Here is a 16766-nt window from a genome sequence, read left to right as displayed (position 1 = left end):
CCCATTCCTAGCCCTCCCTTCACCCCTTTCACCCTTCCCTATTTACAAAGACTTTATTTCCATTTTTTCCATTTCTCAGCATTTTTCCTTTCCCTTCTTTCCTTTCCCCTGCCCCTCCCACTACTCCTACCCCTTTGGACCTTTTCTTCCCATTTTGCATTATCGATTATTCATTCTAATCATTGGTACATTTTAGGTATACAATATAATGACATTCATCATTGGAAATTTGCACCTTTACATAGTCTCTCTTAGTTCTTATTTTTCACCCTTGCCCAGCCCTCCCTTCAACTCCTCCAGTCCTCCTTATTTACAAAGATTTTATTCCTATTTTTCCATTTTCTCATATTAATCCCATTCCCTTCTATCCTTTCCCCTAGCCCTCCCACTTCCTTCCCCTTTGCCCCTTTTCTTCCTATTTCACATGACCTATTATACATTTTAGTCCTTACTTACACTTTCAGTTTCTCACACCAGAGAAACTATTTGGTATTTATACATGTGTGTCCTATTTATTTCACTTAAGATTATCGCCTCAATGTGCATCCACTTAGCTATAAATGTCTCTAATTTCTCATTTTGTATGGCTGAGTAGTACTCCATTTAAAAAAAAAACACATTTTCTTGATCCAGTCTCCAGTTGATGGGCATTTGGGCTGTTTCCAAGTTTTAGCTATTACAAACTGTGCTGCTATGAACATGGGTGCACATATATCACTGTGTTATGATTCTTTTAATTCTTTGGGGAAGATCCCCAGCAGTGGAATAGTGGGTCAAATGGGATTCCCAGTCCTAGTTCTTTGAGGTATCTCCATACTGATTTCCACAGTGCTTGCACCAGTCTACACTCCCACCAGCAGTGGAGCAGGGTTCCTCTTTCTCCACAGCCCCGCCAGCACTTGTTATTGGTTGATTTCATGATAGCAGCCATTCTTTCTGGAGTGAGGTGTAATCTCAGCATTGTTTTCATTTGGATCTCTCTAATGACCAGTGATGTTGAACATTTTTTCATGTATTTATTTGCTATTTCTACTTCTTTGTTTGAGAAATGTCTGTTCATTTCAGATGCCCATTTTCGGATTGGGTCTTTAAATTTGGGAGGTCTGATCTTTTTAAGTTCTTTATAGATTCAAGATAGTAGACCTTTGTCTGAGGAAGAGCAGGTGAAGATTTTTTCCCACATTGTGGGTTGTCTCTTCACACTGCTGGTGGTCTGTCTTGCTGTGCAGAAGCTTTTGAATAAGAAGAGATCTCACTTGTTGATTGTTTTTGCTAGTTCACGGGCAACTGAGGTTTTGTTCATAAAATCTTTTCCTACACTGATGTTTTCAAGAGTTCTACCTAACCTCTGTTCCAACTGGTTCAGAGTTTCTATTTTAATAATTAGATCTTTAATCCATTTCGACTTTAGTTTAGTGCATGGCGAGAGATACAGGTCTAGTTTTAATCTTTGGCAAGTTGAAGCCCAATTTTTCCAGCACCATTTATTAAAGAGGCTATCTTTCCTCCAGTGAGGGTGTTTGGCTACTTTATCAAAGATGAGATGGCTCAGTGTGTCTGGTGTTGTTTTTGCATCTTGTAACCTGTTCCACTGGTCCTCAGTTCTGTTTCTTTGCCAGTACCATGCTGTTTTTATCACAGTAACTTTGTAGTATAGCTGCAGGTTGGGGATTGTGATACCCCGTGCCATGTCTCTGTTACCTGGAATTGCTTTTGCTATTCTGGGTCTCTTCTTGTTCCAAGTGAATTTTTGGATTATTTTCTCAAGGTCCATGAAATATGCTGCTGGGATCTCAATTGGAATTGCATTAAATCTATATAGCAGTTTTGGAAGTATGGCCATTTTCACTATATTAATCCTTCCTACCCAGGAGCAGGAGATGTCTGTCCATTTTCTGATATCATCTTCAATCTCTTTTCAGAGTGCCATAGTTTTCAGAGAAGAAGTCTTTGATTTCTTTCATTCGGTTGAATCCTAGGTATTTCAGTTTTTTGGATGCTATTGTGAAAGGAATTATTTGCCCTATTTCTCTCTCAGTGAGTCTGTCATTGGTGTAGAGGAAAGCTATTGATTTTTGTGTGTTGACCTTGTAACCAGCTACTTGACTGAATTTGGTTATTAAGTGTAGAAGACTTTTGGTGGAGTTCTTGGGATCTTCTATATAGAGTATCATGTCATCTGCAAATAATGACAATTTGACTTCTTCATTTCCTATCTTTATTCCTTTTATTTCTTTCTCTTGTCTAATTGCCGTGGCTAATGTTTCCAGAACTATATTGAACAAGATTGAGGATAGTGGACATCCTTGAATTGTTCCTCATTTTAGTGTGAAGGATTTCATTTTTTTACCATTTAGTATGATATTGGCTGTTGGTTTTTCATAGATGGCTTCTATCAGTTTGAGGTAGAGACCATCTATTCCAATTTTTTGTAGGGTTTTTATCATAAATGCATGTTGGATTTTGTCAAATGCTTTTTCTGCATCTATGGAGATAATCATATGGTTTTTGTCCTTGGTTCTATTGATATAGTGTATTACATTGATTGATTTGCATATATTGAACCATCCCTGCATCCCTGGGATGAATCCCACTTGATCATGGTGTATGATCTTCTTGATGATCTTCTGCATTCTGTTTGCCATTATCTTATTAAGGATTTTTGCATCTATGTTCATTAGTGAGATTGGCCTATAGTTCTCCTTTTCGGTTGGGTCTTTCTCTCCTTTGGGGATCAAGGTGATGTTTGCTTCCAGGAATGAATTTGGGAGTATTGCTTCCCTTTCAACTTCACTGTAGAGTTTAAACAGTAGTGGCAGCAGTTCTTCTCTAAATGTCTTGTAGAATTCAGCAGTGAAGCCATCAAGGCCCAGGCTTTTCTTAGTTGATAAGTTTTTAATTACGTTTTCAATTTCATTGGTTGATATTGGGTTGTTCAGAATTTTTAGGTCTTCTTCGTTCAACTTTGGTAATTCATATGTATCTAGGAATCTGTCCATTTCTTCTGTGTTGTCCATCTTATTGGCGTATAGGTTCTGGAAGTAGGTATTGATAATCCTCTGGATTTCTGCTGGGTCTGTTGTCATTTCACCCTTTTCATTCCTAATTGCATGGATTTGGGCCTTTTCTTTCCTTTTTCTGACAAGGTTGGCTAAAGGTTTGTCAATTTTGTTGATTCTTTCGAAGAACCATCTCTTGGCTTCATTGATTTTTTGTATTGTTCTCTTAGTCTCCTTTGCATTGATTTCTCCTCTGATCTTTATAATTTCCTCCCTTGTATGAGCTCCGGGGTTGTCCTGCTCTTCTTTTTCTTGAAGCTTGAGGTGCATCATCAGGTTTTTTAATTGGGCTCATTCTGTTTTCCTAATATGTGTATTCACTGCTATGAATTTCCCTCATAAGACTGCTTTCATTATGTCCCATAGATTCCCATATGTTGTATTGTCATTGTCATTTAATTGAAGGAACTATCTGATTTCTTCTTTAATTTCCTCTGTGACCCATTGGTTATTCAGAAGTCTGTTGTTCAATTTCCACGTGTTTATGAAATTTTTTGAGTTTCTTTTGCTATGGATCTCCAATTTCATCGCTCTATGGTCTGATAATATACAGGGGATATCTTCAATTCCTTTGCATTCACTTAAACATGTTCTTTTAGTGAGTATTTGGTGTATTTTGGAGAATGACCCATGTGCAGCTGAGAAGAATGTGTATTCTGATTTTGTGGGGTGGAAGACTCTGTAAACATCTGTTAAGTTCATTTGTTCAAGAGTTCGATTGAGTTCTAGTATTTCATTACTTGTTTTTTGTCTAGTTGATCTATCTATTTGTGACAGTGGGGTGTTGAGGTCCCCCACTACAATTGTATTAGTGCATATATGACTTTTCATGTCTGTTAGTATTTGTTTTATATAGTTGGGTGCACTAGTGTTTGGTGCATAGATATTTATGATTGTCACCTCTTCCTCTTGGATTCTTCCCTTTACAAGGATGTAGTGTCCTTCATCTCTCTTCAACAGTGTTGGTTTGAAATCTACTTGATCTGCCAAGAGGATAGCTACTCCTGCTTTTTTTCAGGTTCCTGTCGCATGGAGTATTGTTTTCCACCCTTTAACTTTCAGTCTATGAGTTTCCTTTTGAATTAAGTGTGTTTCTTGCACACAGCATATTGTTAGATTTTGCTTCTTGACCCATTCTGCCAGTCTGTTTCTTTTGATTGGTGAATTGAGACCATTAACGTTGATGGTTATAACTGAAATGTATTGACTTGTCATTGCCATGACTTTTTCTTTTTGTTGGGTTCTCCCCTTTTACATTCAATTTTTTGTCGTGCCAGATGGGTTCATTCTGCTTTGCTTCCTGGGGTTGTGATCCTCAATGTCTGTTCCTAGGATATTGTGTACAATTTTTTGGAGTGCTGGTTTGGTATTCACAAAGTTCCTAAGATGCTCTTTGTCATGAAAGTATCTTATTTCTCCATCACTTTTGAAAGATAGTTTTGCAGGGTACATCAATCCGGGTTGGAGGCTCCTTTCTTTAGGGCTTGGAATATGTCCCTCCAAGCTCTTCTTGCCTTGATGGTTTGTGTTGAGAAGCCTGCTGTGATTCTGATGGGCTTTCCTTTGTATGTGATTTGTTTCTTTTCTCTAACTGCTTGTAGGACTTTGTTCTTCTGTTCAGTTTTGGAATCTTAACAATTATTTGCCTATGTGTAGATTTTTTTTTGATCAAGGCTATTGGTCGTCCTATATGCCTCACTTATCTGTATGTCAAGTTCTTTTCCCGTGCTTGGGAAGTTTTCTGCCATTACTTCTGTGAAGAGTTTTTTTATGTCATCTGCACTCTCTCCTGTTTCTTCATTGACTCTGATGTGTCTTACGTTATTCTTTGCATCGTCTAGCACCTGCTGGATTGATTTCTCATGTTCTCTTTTAATTTTGAAGTAATTTTTCTTTTTCTGGTCATTAATTGCAATCTTATCTTCTATATCTGAAATTCTGTCCTCACATTGGCTCATTCTGCTGTGTAGACTTTCAATGGAGTTTTTCATGTCCTGGAAATCCATTTGCACCTGTTTTTTGGATTCAATTTGTTTCCTATGTTGGGATTCTATCATGTTCCTCAGCTCCTCTCTAGATTTATTAATCTTGCACTAGGAGCACAATCTGTGCTGTTATCTGAGAAATTATTTCTGATTTTATTTTTTCCAGATCCCCTTTTGTTGTCATTTCAGTGGGTCCAGGTGGTTGAGCATTAGAGCATTCCATCTCATTTCCCTTTGGGGTTGCTGTATGTGATCTGAAAGTCTGGTTTTGAGACTCATTTACATGTCTTATCATTTCAGCAGGCAGGGCATGCTGTTGGCACTGGTGCATCTCACCTCCTCTTACCTGGGAGAGGTCAGACAGGGGCCAGGATTGGCGGGAGGGATGGTGGCCCAGAAGCCCCTTCCTCTGGACCAGGAGCAGTGGGATGGTGTCTCAGAAGCCCCTACCTCTGGGCCAGGAGTGGAGGGATGGATGGCAGCCTGTAAGCCCCTTCCTCTGGGCCAGGAAAGGCAGGATGGATGGAGGCCCCTAACTTTCTTTTCATATGTACAGAGGACTTCAGCTAAGAATTTGCCTTAAATCTCAGAGAAAACATTGGACTTTCAGCAATGCTGAAACTGTTAGGACTTTAGCAACCCTTAGAGATGGACTAAATGCTTTTTTGTATGAAGTGATGTGCATGAGTCTTTAGGAGGCCAGGGGCAGAATGTTATGGCTTGTGTTTAGATGTCCCTCCAAAGCCTCATGCAATCATAGGTGTGGCTTTTTCAGAGGTGGGTGGATCTAGAATGTGTGATGCTGGAATTGATTTATGGTGCAATGCTAGGCTCAAAGGCACTAAGATTAAGGGTGTGATGGGCTGGGGATTTAGCTCAGTGGTTCCTGTGCCTGCCTCACAAGCGAAAGGTCCTGAGTTTGATCCCCAGTGCCAAAAAAAAAAAAAGTAAGATTAAGGTTGTGAGTGCTCCCTGCCCTAAGTAGTCTGGATAAGATGAAAGGGGAAGAAAGATGTTGCCAGGGTCCCTTGTTGCTTTGCTACCTTCTGTCCTCCATGAACTGTTCCACCTCTGTTATATCTGTCTGCCATCCCACCCTGCCTTGGAGCCAACTGTTTATGCACTTAAACCTCTACAAACTGTGAGCCAAATAGACCTTTCCTCCTTTAACTTTGAATATTGGGTATTTTGTCTCAACAATGAGACTCAGCAATTGAGACTCAGTAACAAAGACTAACTTTTGTGTGTGTTTGTACTCCTACTGTGTTGACAGCTCAGCTTTGAAATTCTGTCCTCTAGGACTGTATGAGGCTAAATTTCTTGGGTTTTTTGTTTTTTTTTTTTGTTACTGGGGATAGAACTCAGAACCTTGTGCTTGTGAGGCAGGCAATGGAACCACTGAGCTAAATCCCCAGCCTAATCTTCCTGTTTTAATAAACAAATTTTGGTAATTTGAGATGACAGCCCCAGGAAACTACAAAAATCCTACCAATGCTCTTTGTCTGTTTCACTTTATGTCATTTCATTTTAATTGTTTTTGATGAACTATAAATTGTATGTAATTATGGTACACAGAGTGAAATTTGATATGTGTATATACAGGAATTCCTTGTTTTAAGGACCTACTTGTTTAATGACTGTTTGGACTTAGAACTCAGGCGTGCTGTTTGGACTTATGACCCAGCACCTGAACTTATGACCCATTTTTGTTGTTGTTGTTGTTGTTTTTCCTTAAATTCTTTTATTGGTACATTTTAGGTATACGATATGTTTACATTTATCATTGGGTGCTTGTACCTGTACATTATGTATCGTGGTTCTTATTTTTTCCCCCATTACCTGTGCACCGTTCACCCCCTCCGCCCTTCCCTATTTACATAGATTTCGTTTCCATTTTTTTCTTTTTTCATAATTTTTCCTTTCCCTTCTTTCCTTTTCCCTTCCTCTCCCACCACCCCTACACCTTTGAACCTTTTCCTATTTCAAATTATCAATTATTCATTTTAATCATTTTAATCCTTATTTACTCTTTCAGTTTCTCACACTAGAGAAACTATTCAGTATTTACACGTGTCCTATTTGTTTCACTTAAAAGTATGCCCTCAATATGCATCCATTTATCTATAAATGTCTCTAGTTTCTCGTTCTTTATGACTGAGTAGTACTCCGTTTTATAAAAAAACCACATCTTCTTTATCCAGTTTCCAGTTGATGGGCACTTGGACTGTTTCCGAGCTTTATCTATTAAAAACTGCCATTTTAAACATGGGTGTACATATATTGCTATGGTATGATTCTTTTAATTCTTTGGGGAAGATCCCCAGCAGGGGAATAGCTGGGTCAAACAGGACCTCTAGCCCTAGTTCTTTGAGGTGTCTCCATACTGATTTCCACAGTGGTTGCACCAGTCTGCACTCCCACCAACAATGGAGAAGGGTTGCTTTCTCCCCACACCCCTGCCAGGATTTGTTATTGGTTGATTTCTTGATAGCAGCCACTCTTTCTGGGGTGAGGTAGAATCTCAGTGTTGTTTTCATCTGCATCTCTCGAATGACCAGTGATGCTGAACATTTTTTCATATATTTATTTGCTGCTTTTACTTCTTTGTCTGAGAAATGTCTCTTCATTTCAGATGCCCATTTTTGAATTGGGTATGACCCATTTTTTGTACAGTTCTGTACATCTTGTTGATAGATCCTCAGTGTCTTTTTTGTATAGTACACTTTGTTTACAGTATTGTAAATTTTGCTGATTGTACTCTACAGTACTATTGTTTTAGAGTTATGCAAATAAAAGCAAAGCCATCAAGTTGACATTTCCTTTGACCATTTCTTTTTTCTGAGTATTGTAATGCACGTACTATATCTATTTTCTCATTTAGCAACCAGTTCAGTTAATGACCTAGTCCCAGGAATGGAACTCGGTCATTAAGCAAGGAATGCCTGTAGTGTGGAATAATTGAAATAAATTAATTAGCAAGTTCATCAATTTAAGTATTTCTCATTCATTCCTACCTTTGCAAATGATACATTTTTTCTTTTTAAGGCTAAATAATATCTCCTTATGTATAACACATTGTTTTTTATGTTCATTTGTCGATAGGCACTAAGATTGATTCCACATTTTGGCTGTTGTGAGCAATGCTGCAATGACTATGTGAGTAGAAATATTTCTTCAAAGTACTGATTTCATTTGCATTGATTACACTCAATATGAGATCACTGAAGGTTATAGTACTTTCATTTTTTTTAGAAACTTCCATTCTTTTTTCCATAGTTGCTATACAAATTTATATTCACATCAACTGTGTGGAAGGGTTTGCTTGGCTCTATGTCTTCCGCAACACTTACTTTCTTTCATTTTTGGGTGATAGCCTGTCTCACCCACACCCCACGTGTGTTTGGGCAGTGGGGCATGTTGCTGAGAGACTGAAGAAAATACCTGAAGATAGCTTGTGAGACATAAGCTGTATTAAGACTTATTTAAAAGCATTAACTGCAAAGGATAGAGTTAATTGAAATATACTAACAAGGGCAGGTCCACAAGCTGCACTTACTGGTCCAACTTTGGTGGAGGGCAAATCTCATGGGAGGTGTGGCTGAACAACAGCATTGGTTTCAGAATGCCTGAGGGGACACATTCTCTACAATAGCATCACTCAGCAATGGCCCAGAGGAGTGAGAACTTAACAATAGCACTTCTCAGGAGGTACAGTGGTGATGGGCAGGACAAGTCTTGGCAAGAAGTTTATCAGAGTATACAGTGTCAGAGTACAGCATGTGCAGTGTCAGAGTACACATGTGACTGGACTTCATCACTCCACAGTGCTCTGTCCTGCACTCAAATATTGGAGGGAAGGAATTTTTTAGAGTCAAAATGAAGTGCAATAAAAAAAGCTCAATGTGTAAATACAGTAAATGTATACTGTCTTAGTCTATTACAGTAAATGACACATTGCCATTAACTCCTCTCGAAATGTCCCCCTTCACTTGGAAAACATCTCATCATTGTTGCCACTTTCTGAAGGAGTTCCAGAAGTCCTCTTTATGAATATCTTAGTTGCTTTATTCTGGCTGCCTCAGTGTCCTGAATTAATTCATGGCATTTACTTTTCATTGTCATTTGAATTTGCAGAAGAGCCAGAAATTGCATGATTAAATTAGGTGGAGGAATATACATAGACCTTAAAGTTTTCATAAGCCTACCTTTCTGTTAGATGACACTCAGCAACAGTGTTCACTGTAATTTTTTTAAATCAAACTTTATAAAGACATTCAAAATAGAAGACTTTCAGTAGTGTTTAACAAAATGGAAAGAATGATGGAATAAATGTATTTAAAGTAAGGGGAAGTTGTACCAAAATTAGCAACATTATTCTTTACATGATAAGAATCCTAAAGCAGCTCCATGGCAGAAGTATGGGAAAAGTCAGGGGAAAAGAAGCACAAATTAATGGAACATGTCTGTGCCATACATAAGATGTCTGGCAGGAGAAATGTAGACTTGCAGTACTGGGATGGTCTTTAGCTAAGTTTTCGTAGTTCATGGGCTTTGGGATTGCTTCTTTCGTGTCATTCTTATTCCACTTCCCACAGATAATAACTTAATTGATTATGGCAAAATCAAAACTATCAAGGAAAGCACATCTGGGATGCAGTGATGAAGTAGGTGTGTCACAAAGCCTGTGTGACAGGGATTTCTCACATGACAGCTCTGATATAAGATGTTTGCTCCTCACTTTTAGCTTTCACAAACTAGCAATTGTCCTGAGGGAAGCAGTATTTCAGGTATCAAATATATTTACTGAATACAAGATCCCAAACCTTGCTGTCTATGGCAGCAGCTCCCCCATGTGTTGTAGAATTGGTATAGAACTGATTATCTTATTGATCATCATATCAAATTATTTAGTGCTCTAATATCCTGTGCAATTTTCTCAGCTAATAAACACTGAGCCACTTGTATTAAAGTATAGTCATGAGTAACCTGATGATAGTGATTAATTCTGAGAAGTGAGAAAAAGAATTTCTTCACTGTGGAAACATCCTGGACTGCACTTAAAGGAAGATGGCTGTGGCAGCACTAGGCAATGTCATCTGATCAATACCTTGTATGCAGTTTGTCCTGGACTGAAACACCACTATGTGGCATACTACTGTATAGGGACATATCTTGAGTTCATTCTTTGTATTGTGATTGCTCTTTTAAGCACTATAATATTCTATAACTTTGTTCTGAAAAGATCCTAAATTGAAAGATTAAATAATAGGTGTCTTGTTTTCTTCTATGTCAGGAATCCTGTTAGCTCTACTAATAAAATATTTTCCAGTTTTGGGAATTTTTTTTCACTGTCAGTAGATACCATTCTGATAGAAGCCTCTTAAATCTATCATATATGGACTTTTTTTTTTTTTGCTTGAATTCTTTTATTGGTACATTTTAGGTATACAATGCATTTACATTTATCACTGGGTGCTTGTACCTGAACATGATGAATCTTGGTTCTTATTTTTTCCCCATTACCTGTGCACCCTTCACCCCCTTCACCCTTCCCTATTACATAGACTTTGTTTCCATTTTTTCCTTTTCTCATAATTTTTTCTTTCCCTTCTTTCCTTTCCCCTTCCCCTCCCACTTCCCCTACCCCTTTGGACCTTTTCTTCTTATTTCAAATTATCAATTATTTGTTTTAATCCTTATTTACACTTTCAGTTTCTCACACTAGAGAAACTATTTGTTATTTACACGTGTGTCCTATTTATTTCACTTAAGCGTATGGCCTCAATATGCATCCATTTAGCTTTAAATGTCTCTAGTTTCTTGTTCTTTATGGCTGAGTAGTACTCCGGACCTTCTAATCCTGAAAAATCAGCATTCAAAGAATGTCTAGAAGTCTTTCTTTAAAAGCAACTCAAATTGGATTACTTTGCTCTAACCGCACTTGAAATACAACTTAAACTTTTACTCCAGCATCCTGAATTTCTGAAAACTATGAGCTCTATGGACATATTTCAAACACAATGGCTGATCTTCTCTTTATTTATTAGTATATGCTTCCAATACATAATAGATACATTCATTCTGGGAAATTGGTACATATACATATTGGGTCTTGATACTTTATATTTCCCCTTCCCCCCCAGTCTCCTTCCACCCACAGTTGTTTTTCCTTAGAGGCAGAGAGGCTTATTTTGGCTCATATTTCAGGCAATAGTTAGCTGACTCTCAGGTAGGACAGCATGACACAGGAGCAGGGCAGAAGAGAATCACTCAAGGCATAGTATCCAGGAATCAGCATGAAAGGAAGAGCAGGAAAGGGGGATACATCCTACCAGATCATGTCCCCAGTAACCAGGATCTTCTGACTAGGCCCCACCTCACAAGGCCAACCCAGCTATAAGACTCAATAACCCAATCACTTTCCAAGAGCCCCACTTATGAGCACATGGGGTTCTTGGGGAACAATGCAGAAGGGTTCTTTTTCTCTTGCCAGCATTTGTTGTTTTTATAGTTTGTGATGGTAGCCATTCTTTATGGAGCAAGATGGAATCTCAGTGTTATTTGCATTTCTCTAGTGGCCAAAGATGCTGAGCACCTTTTCATGTACTTATTGGCTATTGTACTTCTTTTGAGAAATGCCTATTTATTTGAATTTCCCACTTTTTAACTGGGTTATTTTATTTTGAAGATTTTTCATGTGTGTTCTTTTTTCTAGATTTTGGTTCTCTCTATCTGAGAAGTATCTCACCAAATTTTTTTTCTCATTCTGTAAGTTGTCTCTTCATTCTGTGGGCTTTTGCCATGCAGAAGCTTTTTAATTTGAGATAGTCCCATTTGTTGAGTGTTGATGTTATTTCTTGTGCAGTTAGGATTCTGTTCAGAAAGTCCTTGCCTATGCCTTCAAGAGTTTTACCTATTTAATCTTCCAGCAGACTCAGTATTTATGTTGCTTTGATCCATTTTGATTTTAGTACAAGATAAGAGCTGTTGGTGTAGATTTATTCTTTTAAGTGTGGATAACAAGTTTTCCCAGAACCAGTTTTTAAAAAGTCTTTTTTTCTCCAATGTGTTTTCAGCATCTTTGTCAAAGATCAAGTGGCTGAATATGCCTAGAGTTGTTTCTACATTCTCAAGTCTGTGCTGTTGAGCAACATGTCTGTTTTTGTGCCAGTATCATGCTGTTTTTTAAAATCACTCTTTCTTTGTTGTATATCTTGAAACCTGTGATTATGATGCATCTTGCTTTGCTCTTGGTTCACAGGATTACTTTTGCTATTCTGGGTCTCTTTTGGTTCCATCTGAATTTTAGGATTGTTTTTTCTAGTTCTGTGAAAAATGATGTTGGTATTTTGATTGGATTGCATTAAACATATATACCAGTTCTGTTAACATGGCCATTTTGATTGGTTCTGTCTATCCAGGAACAGGGGACGTTTTTCATGTTCTGATGTCCTTTTCAATCTATTCAGACTACTTTAGTTTTTATTATAGAAGCCTTTTACTTCCTTGGTTAGGTTAATTCTTAGGTGTATAATTTTTAAAGCTACTGTGAATGGAATAGTTTTCCTTTCTTGGTGGGTTCAATGGTCTTGTCAGGAACACTATTTTTTGTGTATTGATTTTGTATCCTGATACATTTTTGAGTTTATTAGTTCTAGGAGTCTACAATGACTAATGTTATCTTTCTCAAAATTATAAATCTTATCCTGACATCCAAACATTACCAGTTACCATCTCCCTTATCTGGAATGGTCTGTCAGTCTCTCTTGGTACATATGGCTCCTAAGCAACATTTTTCAGCTCATTCTTAGCACAATGTCAACTTTTCAGAGGCCTCACTCAAACTTCCCACTTCCTTCCTTCCTTCCTTCCTTCCTTCCTCCCTTCTTTCCTTCCCTCCTTCTTGTCTACTTTCTTTTTTCTCTTTCTTCTTTCTTTCTCTCTTCATTCCTTCTTTTCTTTCTCCCTCATTTCCTTCTCTTTATTTTTCTTTCACTTAATTTCTTCATTCTGTATACCAAAGTGTTTTGCTCTGAATAGGAAATTTATTGAAATGATCTGAGAAAAAATATTAAAAGTGGGAGAAACCCAGGACTAGGACAAAATTAGGAAATTTTTTCAAGGAAATTCCTTCACTCCATATCAACAAGATTGTCATTATACTCACAGATCACCATCACCCCAAACTATGTTGCAGTTACTCTCCTGAATGCCCCTTTAACATCCTTATTTCTCAGGCTGTAAATGATGGGGTTCAGCATGGGGGTCACTGCTGAGTAGAACACAGATATCATTTTATCCTTTTCATTCATTACTCTGGAGTTTGGCCTCATATAGGCAAATATGGCTGAGCCATAGAAGAGAATAACAACAATGAGATGAGAACCACAGGTAGAGAAGACCTTGAGCCTCCCCTCCCCAGACTGCATCCGGATCACAGTGGAGATGATATTCCAGTAGGAGATGAGGATGAGGGAGACAGGAGCCAGGAGGATGACCACGCCCATCGCAAAGATGGCCATTTCTGTTCTGTAAGTGTCTGCTGAAGCCAGCTTCAGGAGGGCAGGAGGTTCACAGAAAAAATGGTTAATGACATTGCTTCCTCGGTAGGGAAGACGCAATGTGAATGTGGTGTCCACCAGGGACACAAAGGCCCCACTGGCCCAGGACCCTACAGCCAGCTGCACACATACCCCGCGTGTCATGATGGTGGAGTAGTGCAGCGGCTTACACACGGCCACGTACCTATCATAGGACATCACCGCCAGCAGTGCGCAATCCGTACACCCAACGAGAAGTAAAACAACTACTTGTGTTGAGCATCCAACAAAGGAAATGGTTTTCCTCTTCACCAGGAAGTGGACAAGCACTTGGGGCACAGTGGTGGTAGAAAAACAGAGATCAGCAAAGGACAGGTTTCTAAGGAAATAGTACATGGGTGTGTGGAGCCTGGGGTCTATGTGAATGAGCACGACCATCAGCAGGTTTCCCAGCACGGTGAGCAGGTAGATGGCCAGAAACAGGAAGAAGAGCAGAACTTGTGTCTTTGGATCCTGTGAGAGGCCCAGGAAGACAAATTCTACCACAGAGGTTTGGTTCTTCTCTCCCATGAGTGTTTGCTCCTATTTATAGACCAGCAAGAAGAAAAGAAATATATTAGTCATGTATTTCAGAAAATGTGAATCACTTAGTTATTTTATTAATCAGTATCTAACACTATGCTCTTGATATCTGTCTTTTAACAGTTTCTATATCAAAAGTCTGAGTTTTCTTTTTGCTTATTAGTTCTGACAATTGAAAGTCATTTCCATTATTTCTCACTTTGAATCTTTTACTAGTACAAGTGGGAAAAAATCATTTTGAGTTTTCTACCTAACCAACTTTCAGCTGGACCACCTAGAAAGTAGTAGTTAAAAAGACTATAGTGCAGCTCACAATGCAAAGAAATTGCTGTGTCTTTAAGCCATTTAGAGTTTTATATTGTTATTTTTTGATATTTATGATGGATGGTTTTTTCCTTATATTTACAAGATAATTCTAAATAATCATCACTCTAAGCAATGAATGGAAAGTCAAGGTAAAGGAAGAAGTAGTGTTCTGTGATTCTGTCCCTTTCCAACATTCACTTATTTCCCACATACAGAGGGTTCTTTTGGATATAAGTAAAAATAGCTGCCTTCTTGGTAGTTGCACTCAGTAACAGTCTTCAAACATTCCCTAGTGTTTGTTAAACATTTTTATCTCTTTCCACAGATTCCTTTAGCAAAAACACTAATTGTCATCTACTGAGCATCTCTTGGTGCCCATCATTATTAATAGTTTATTTTTCATGCTTCCTAAGTCCATCTAAGATAGTTATTATTCTGCCTATTATAAAGAAGACAAAAAAAAAGAGACAGAAATATTCTCAAACTGTTTCCCACGCACTCTCCTCACTATTTTTGTAACCCGCAGCTTGCTTTCCTTCCTAAAAAATGCTGGAACTGAAGGTTAAAGTTTCCTGCAATTCTCCTTGGTTAATCTCTCATATCTGTTTATTAAAACAAATCCATATTCTTTCTCCATTTCCAGAGTTTTAAAACCAGTTGGGTTGGCAGAGTTATTGGCACACACAAAAATAATCATCAGACATATTTAAACAGTTATTTTTCAACATTCTGAGTTTGTTGGCCAAAATGCAATAAGAAATATGAAGGAAACAAACATTGAGAGAACTGACAAACATTCTTTGCAGATAATTTGATTGTATGCCTTAAAAAAATCAGAGCCAAAAAAACATCAGAACCAGTCCTGTTCTACAACTGGTCAGATACAAAATGAATAATTTTTTTGTGCTATTATATACCAAAAGTAACCAAATTGAAATTATAGTAAAAAGCACTCACAAAAGGAACAATGGCTAAACTTAACAGTTTTAAGAAACTTCTAAGACTTTTAAGAAGTAATAGAAACAACTTTCAATTATCAGAATTAATGAACAAAAAGAAAACTTTTGAATAGAAGCTGTTAAAAGACAGAAATCAAGATCAGTGCGGTCTTCTAAATTAAAGACAAACATGAAAAACAATGTCTACATAAATAAATGGACAATTGGTTTTATGAATAGGATAATGAAGTTTTATAAAGAAATTCAGTGAAATTCAAAGCAAGTTCTCAGAGAACTTTTGTAAGATAATTTTGCACTTTTTTCTTAATTTTATCTGGATGAGTAATTTAATGATAATAAGAGTGGTGTGGAAAAGAAAAAAGAAGGGAGTAGAAGAAACATATCCTACCTGATATAAAATACATTGTCATTTTCTCCTTATTGAATATAATGTATACTGAGCAGGTATAAAAGTTTGACAAATATATTACAGTGTTGAAACATCATACTATACGTGAAAATTTATTAAAGGAGAAAGATGGCATCACAAATAAGTATATTGCTTAAAATATATGTATATTTATATACACATATAATGTAAGTATAAGCAAGAATTCAAGTGTATTAACAATACAATTTACTTAGTATATTTATTGTAAGTGTATATCATTCCAATTTTAGTATATGTACTGCCGAAGCGAGCACAGAGCAAGTGTATATCAGTACATGCATTATAGCAAATAGTATGGGGAATTCTAAAGTTAAAAAAGATCTACTATAATGACCCAGAAATCTCTTTTTGGGTATATGCCCTGAAGAGATTAAGTCCTCTCTTCATGAAGATATCTGCACTCCTATGCTCACTGCAGCATTATTCACAATAGTTAAGACACAGAAACAACCTAAATGTCTGTCAATGGATGAATGGATAAAGAAACTGTGGTGTGTGTGTGTATAGTGGGATATTAATCAGCTCTAAAATAGAATAAAATCTTGCTATTTGCCACAGTTGGATGAGCTTACAAAACATGATGCTAAGAGAATTAGACACAAACAATACTGGTATGTTCTCCCTTGTATGTGGAATACGAAAAAGAAACATTCAAAGAATGGCTAATATATTATACTGTATTTTATGTGAAAAGAGTAGAATTTAGCTATTTTTGCCCTAAAAAAAGGTAATTATGTAAGGTGATGCATATGTTAATTTATTTCACTTTTTACTATCCATATATATCCAATAATGTGATGTTTGCCTTAAGTATGCAAAATAAAATTTATTTTAAAAAAATTTAAATTTCATGATTTAGAATAGATTATTGATAGATTAGTTTCCTCCTTTCTTTCCACCCACCT

General features: G+C 37.3%; 1 protein-coding gene across 1 annotated transcript; it reads right to left on the bottom strand.

Annotated features, from left to right (window-relative positions):
* Positions 1 to 11059: 11059 nt before the first annotated feature.
* On the bottom strand, positions 11060 to 14154 carry LOC101697434 (olfactory receptor 2D3-like). Its single transcript, XM_004863504.2, has one exon. The coding sequence runs from the start codon at positions 14152 to 14154 to the stop codon at positions 13231 to 13233; it is 924 nt and encodes a 307-aa protein (XP_004863561.1). The 3' UTR covers positions 11060 to 13230.
* Positions 14155 to 16766: the final 2612 nt, after the last annotated feature.

The sequence above is a fragment of the Heterocephalus glaber genome, unplaced genomic scaffold, assembly GCF_053883595.1.
Source record: "Heterocephalus glaber isolate CG9 unplaced genomic scaffold, H.glaber_assembly_v1.0 deba00001428, whole genome shotgun sequence".
Taxonomy (NCBI): Eukaryota; Metazoa; Chordata; class Mammalia; order Rodentia; family Bathyergidae; genus Heterocephalus; species Heterocephalus glaber.
This window is presented reverse-complemented; position numbering and strand designations above follow the sequence as displayed.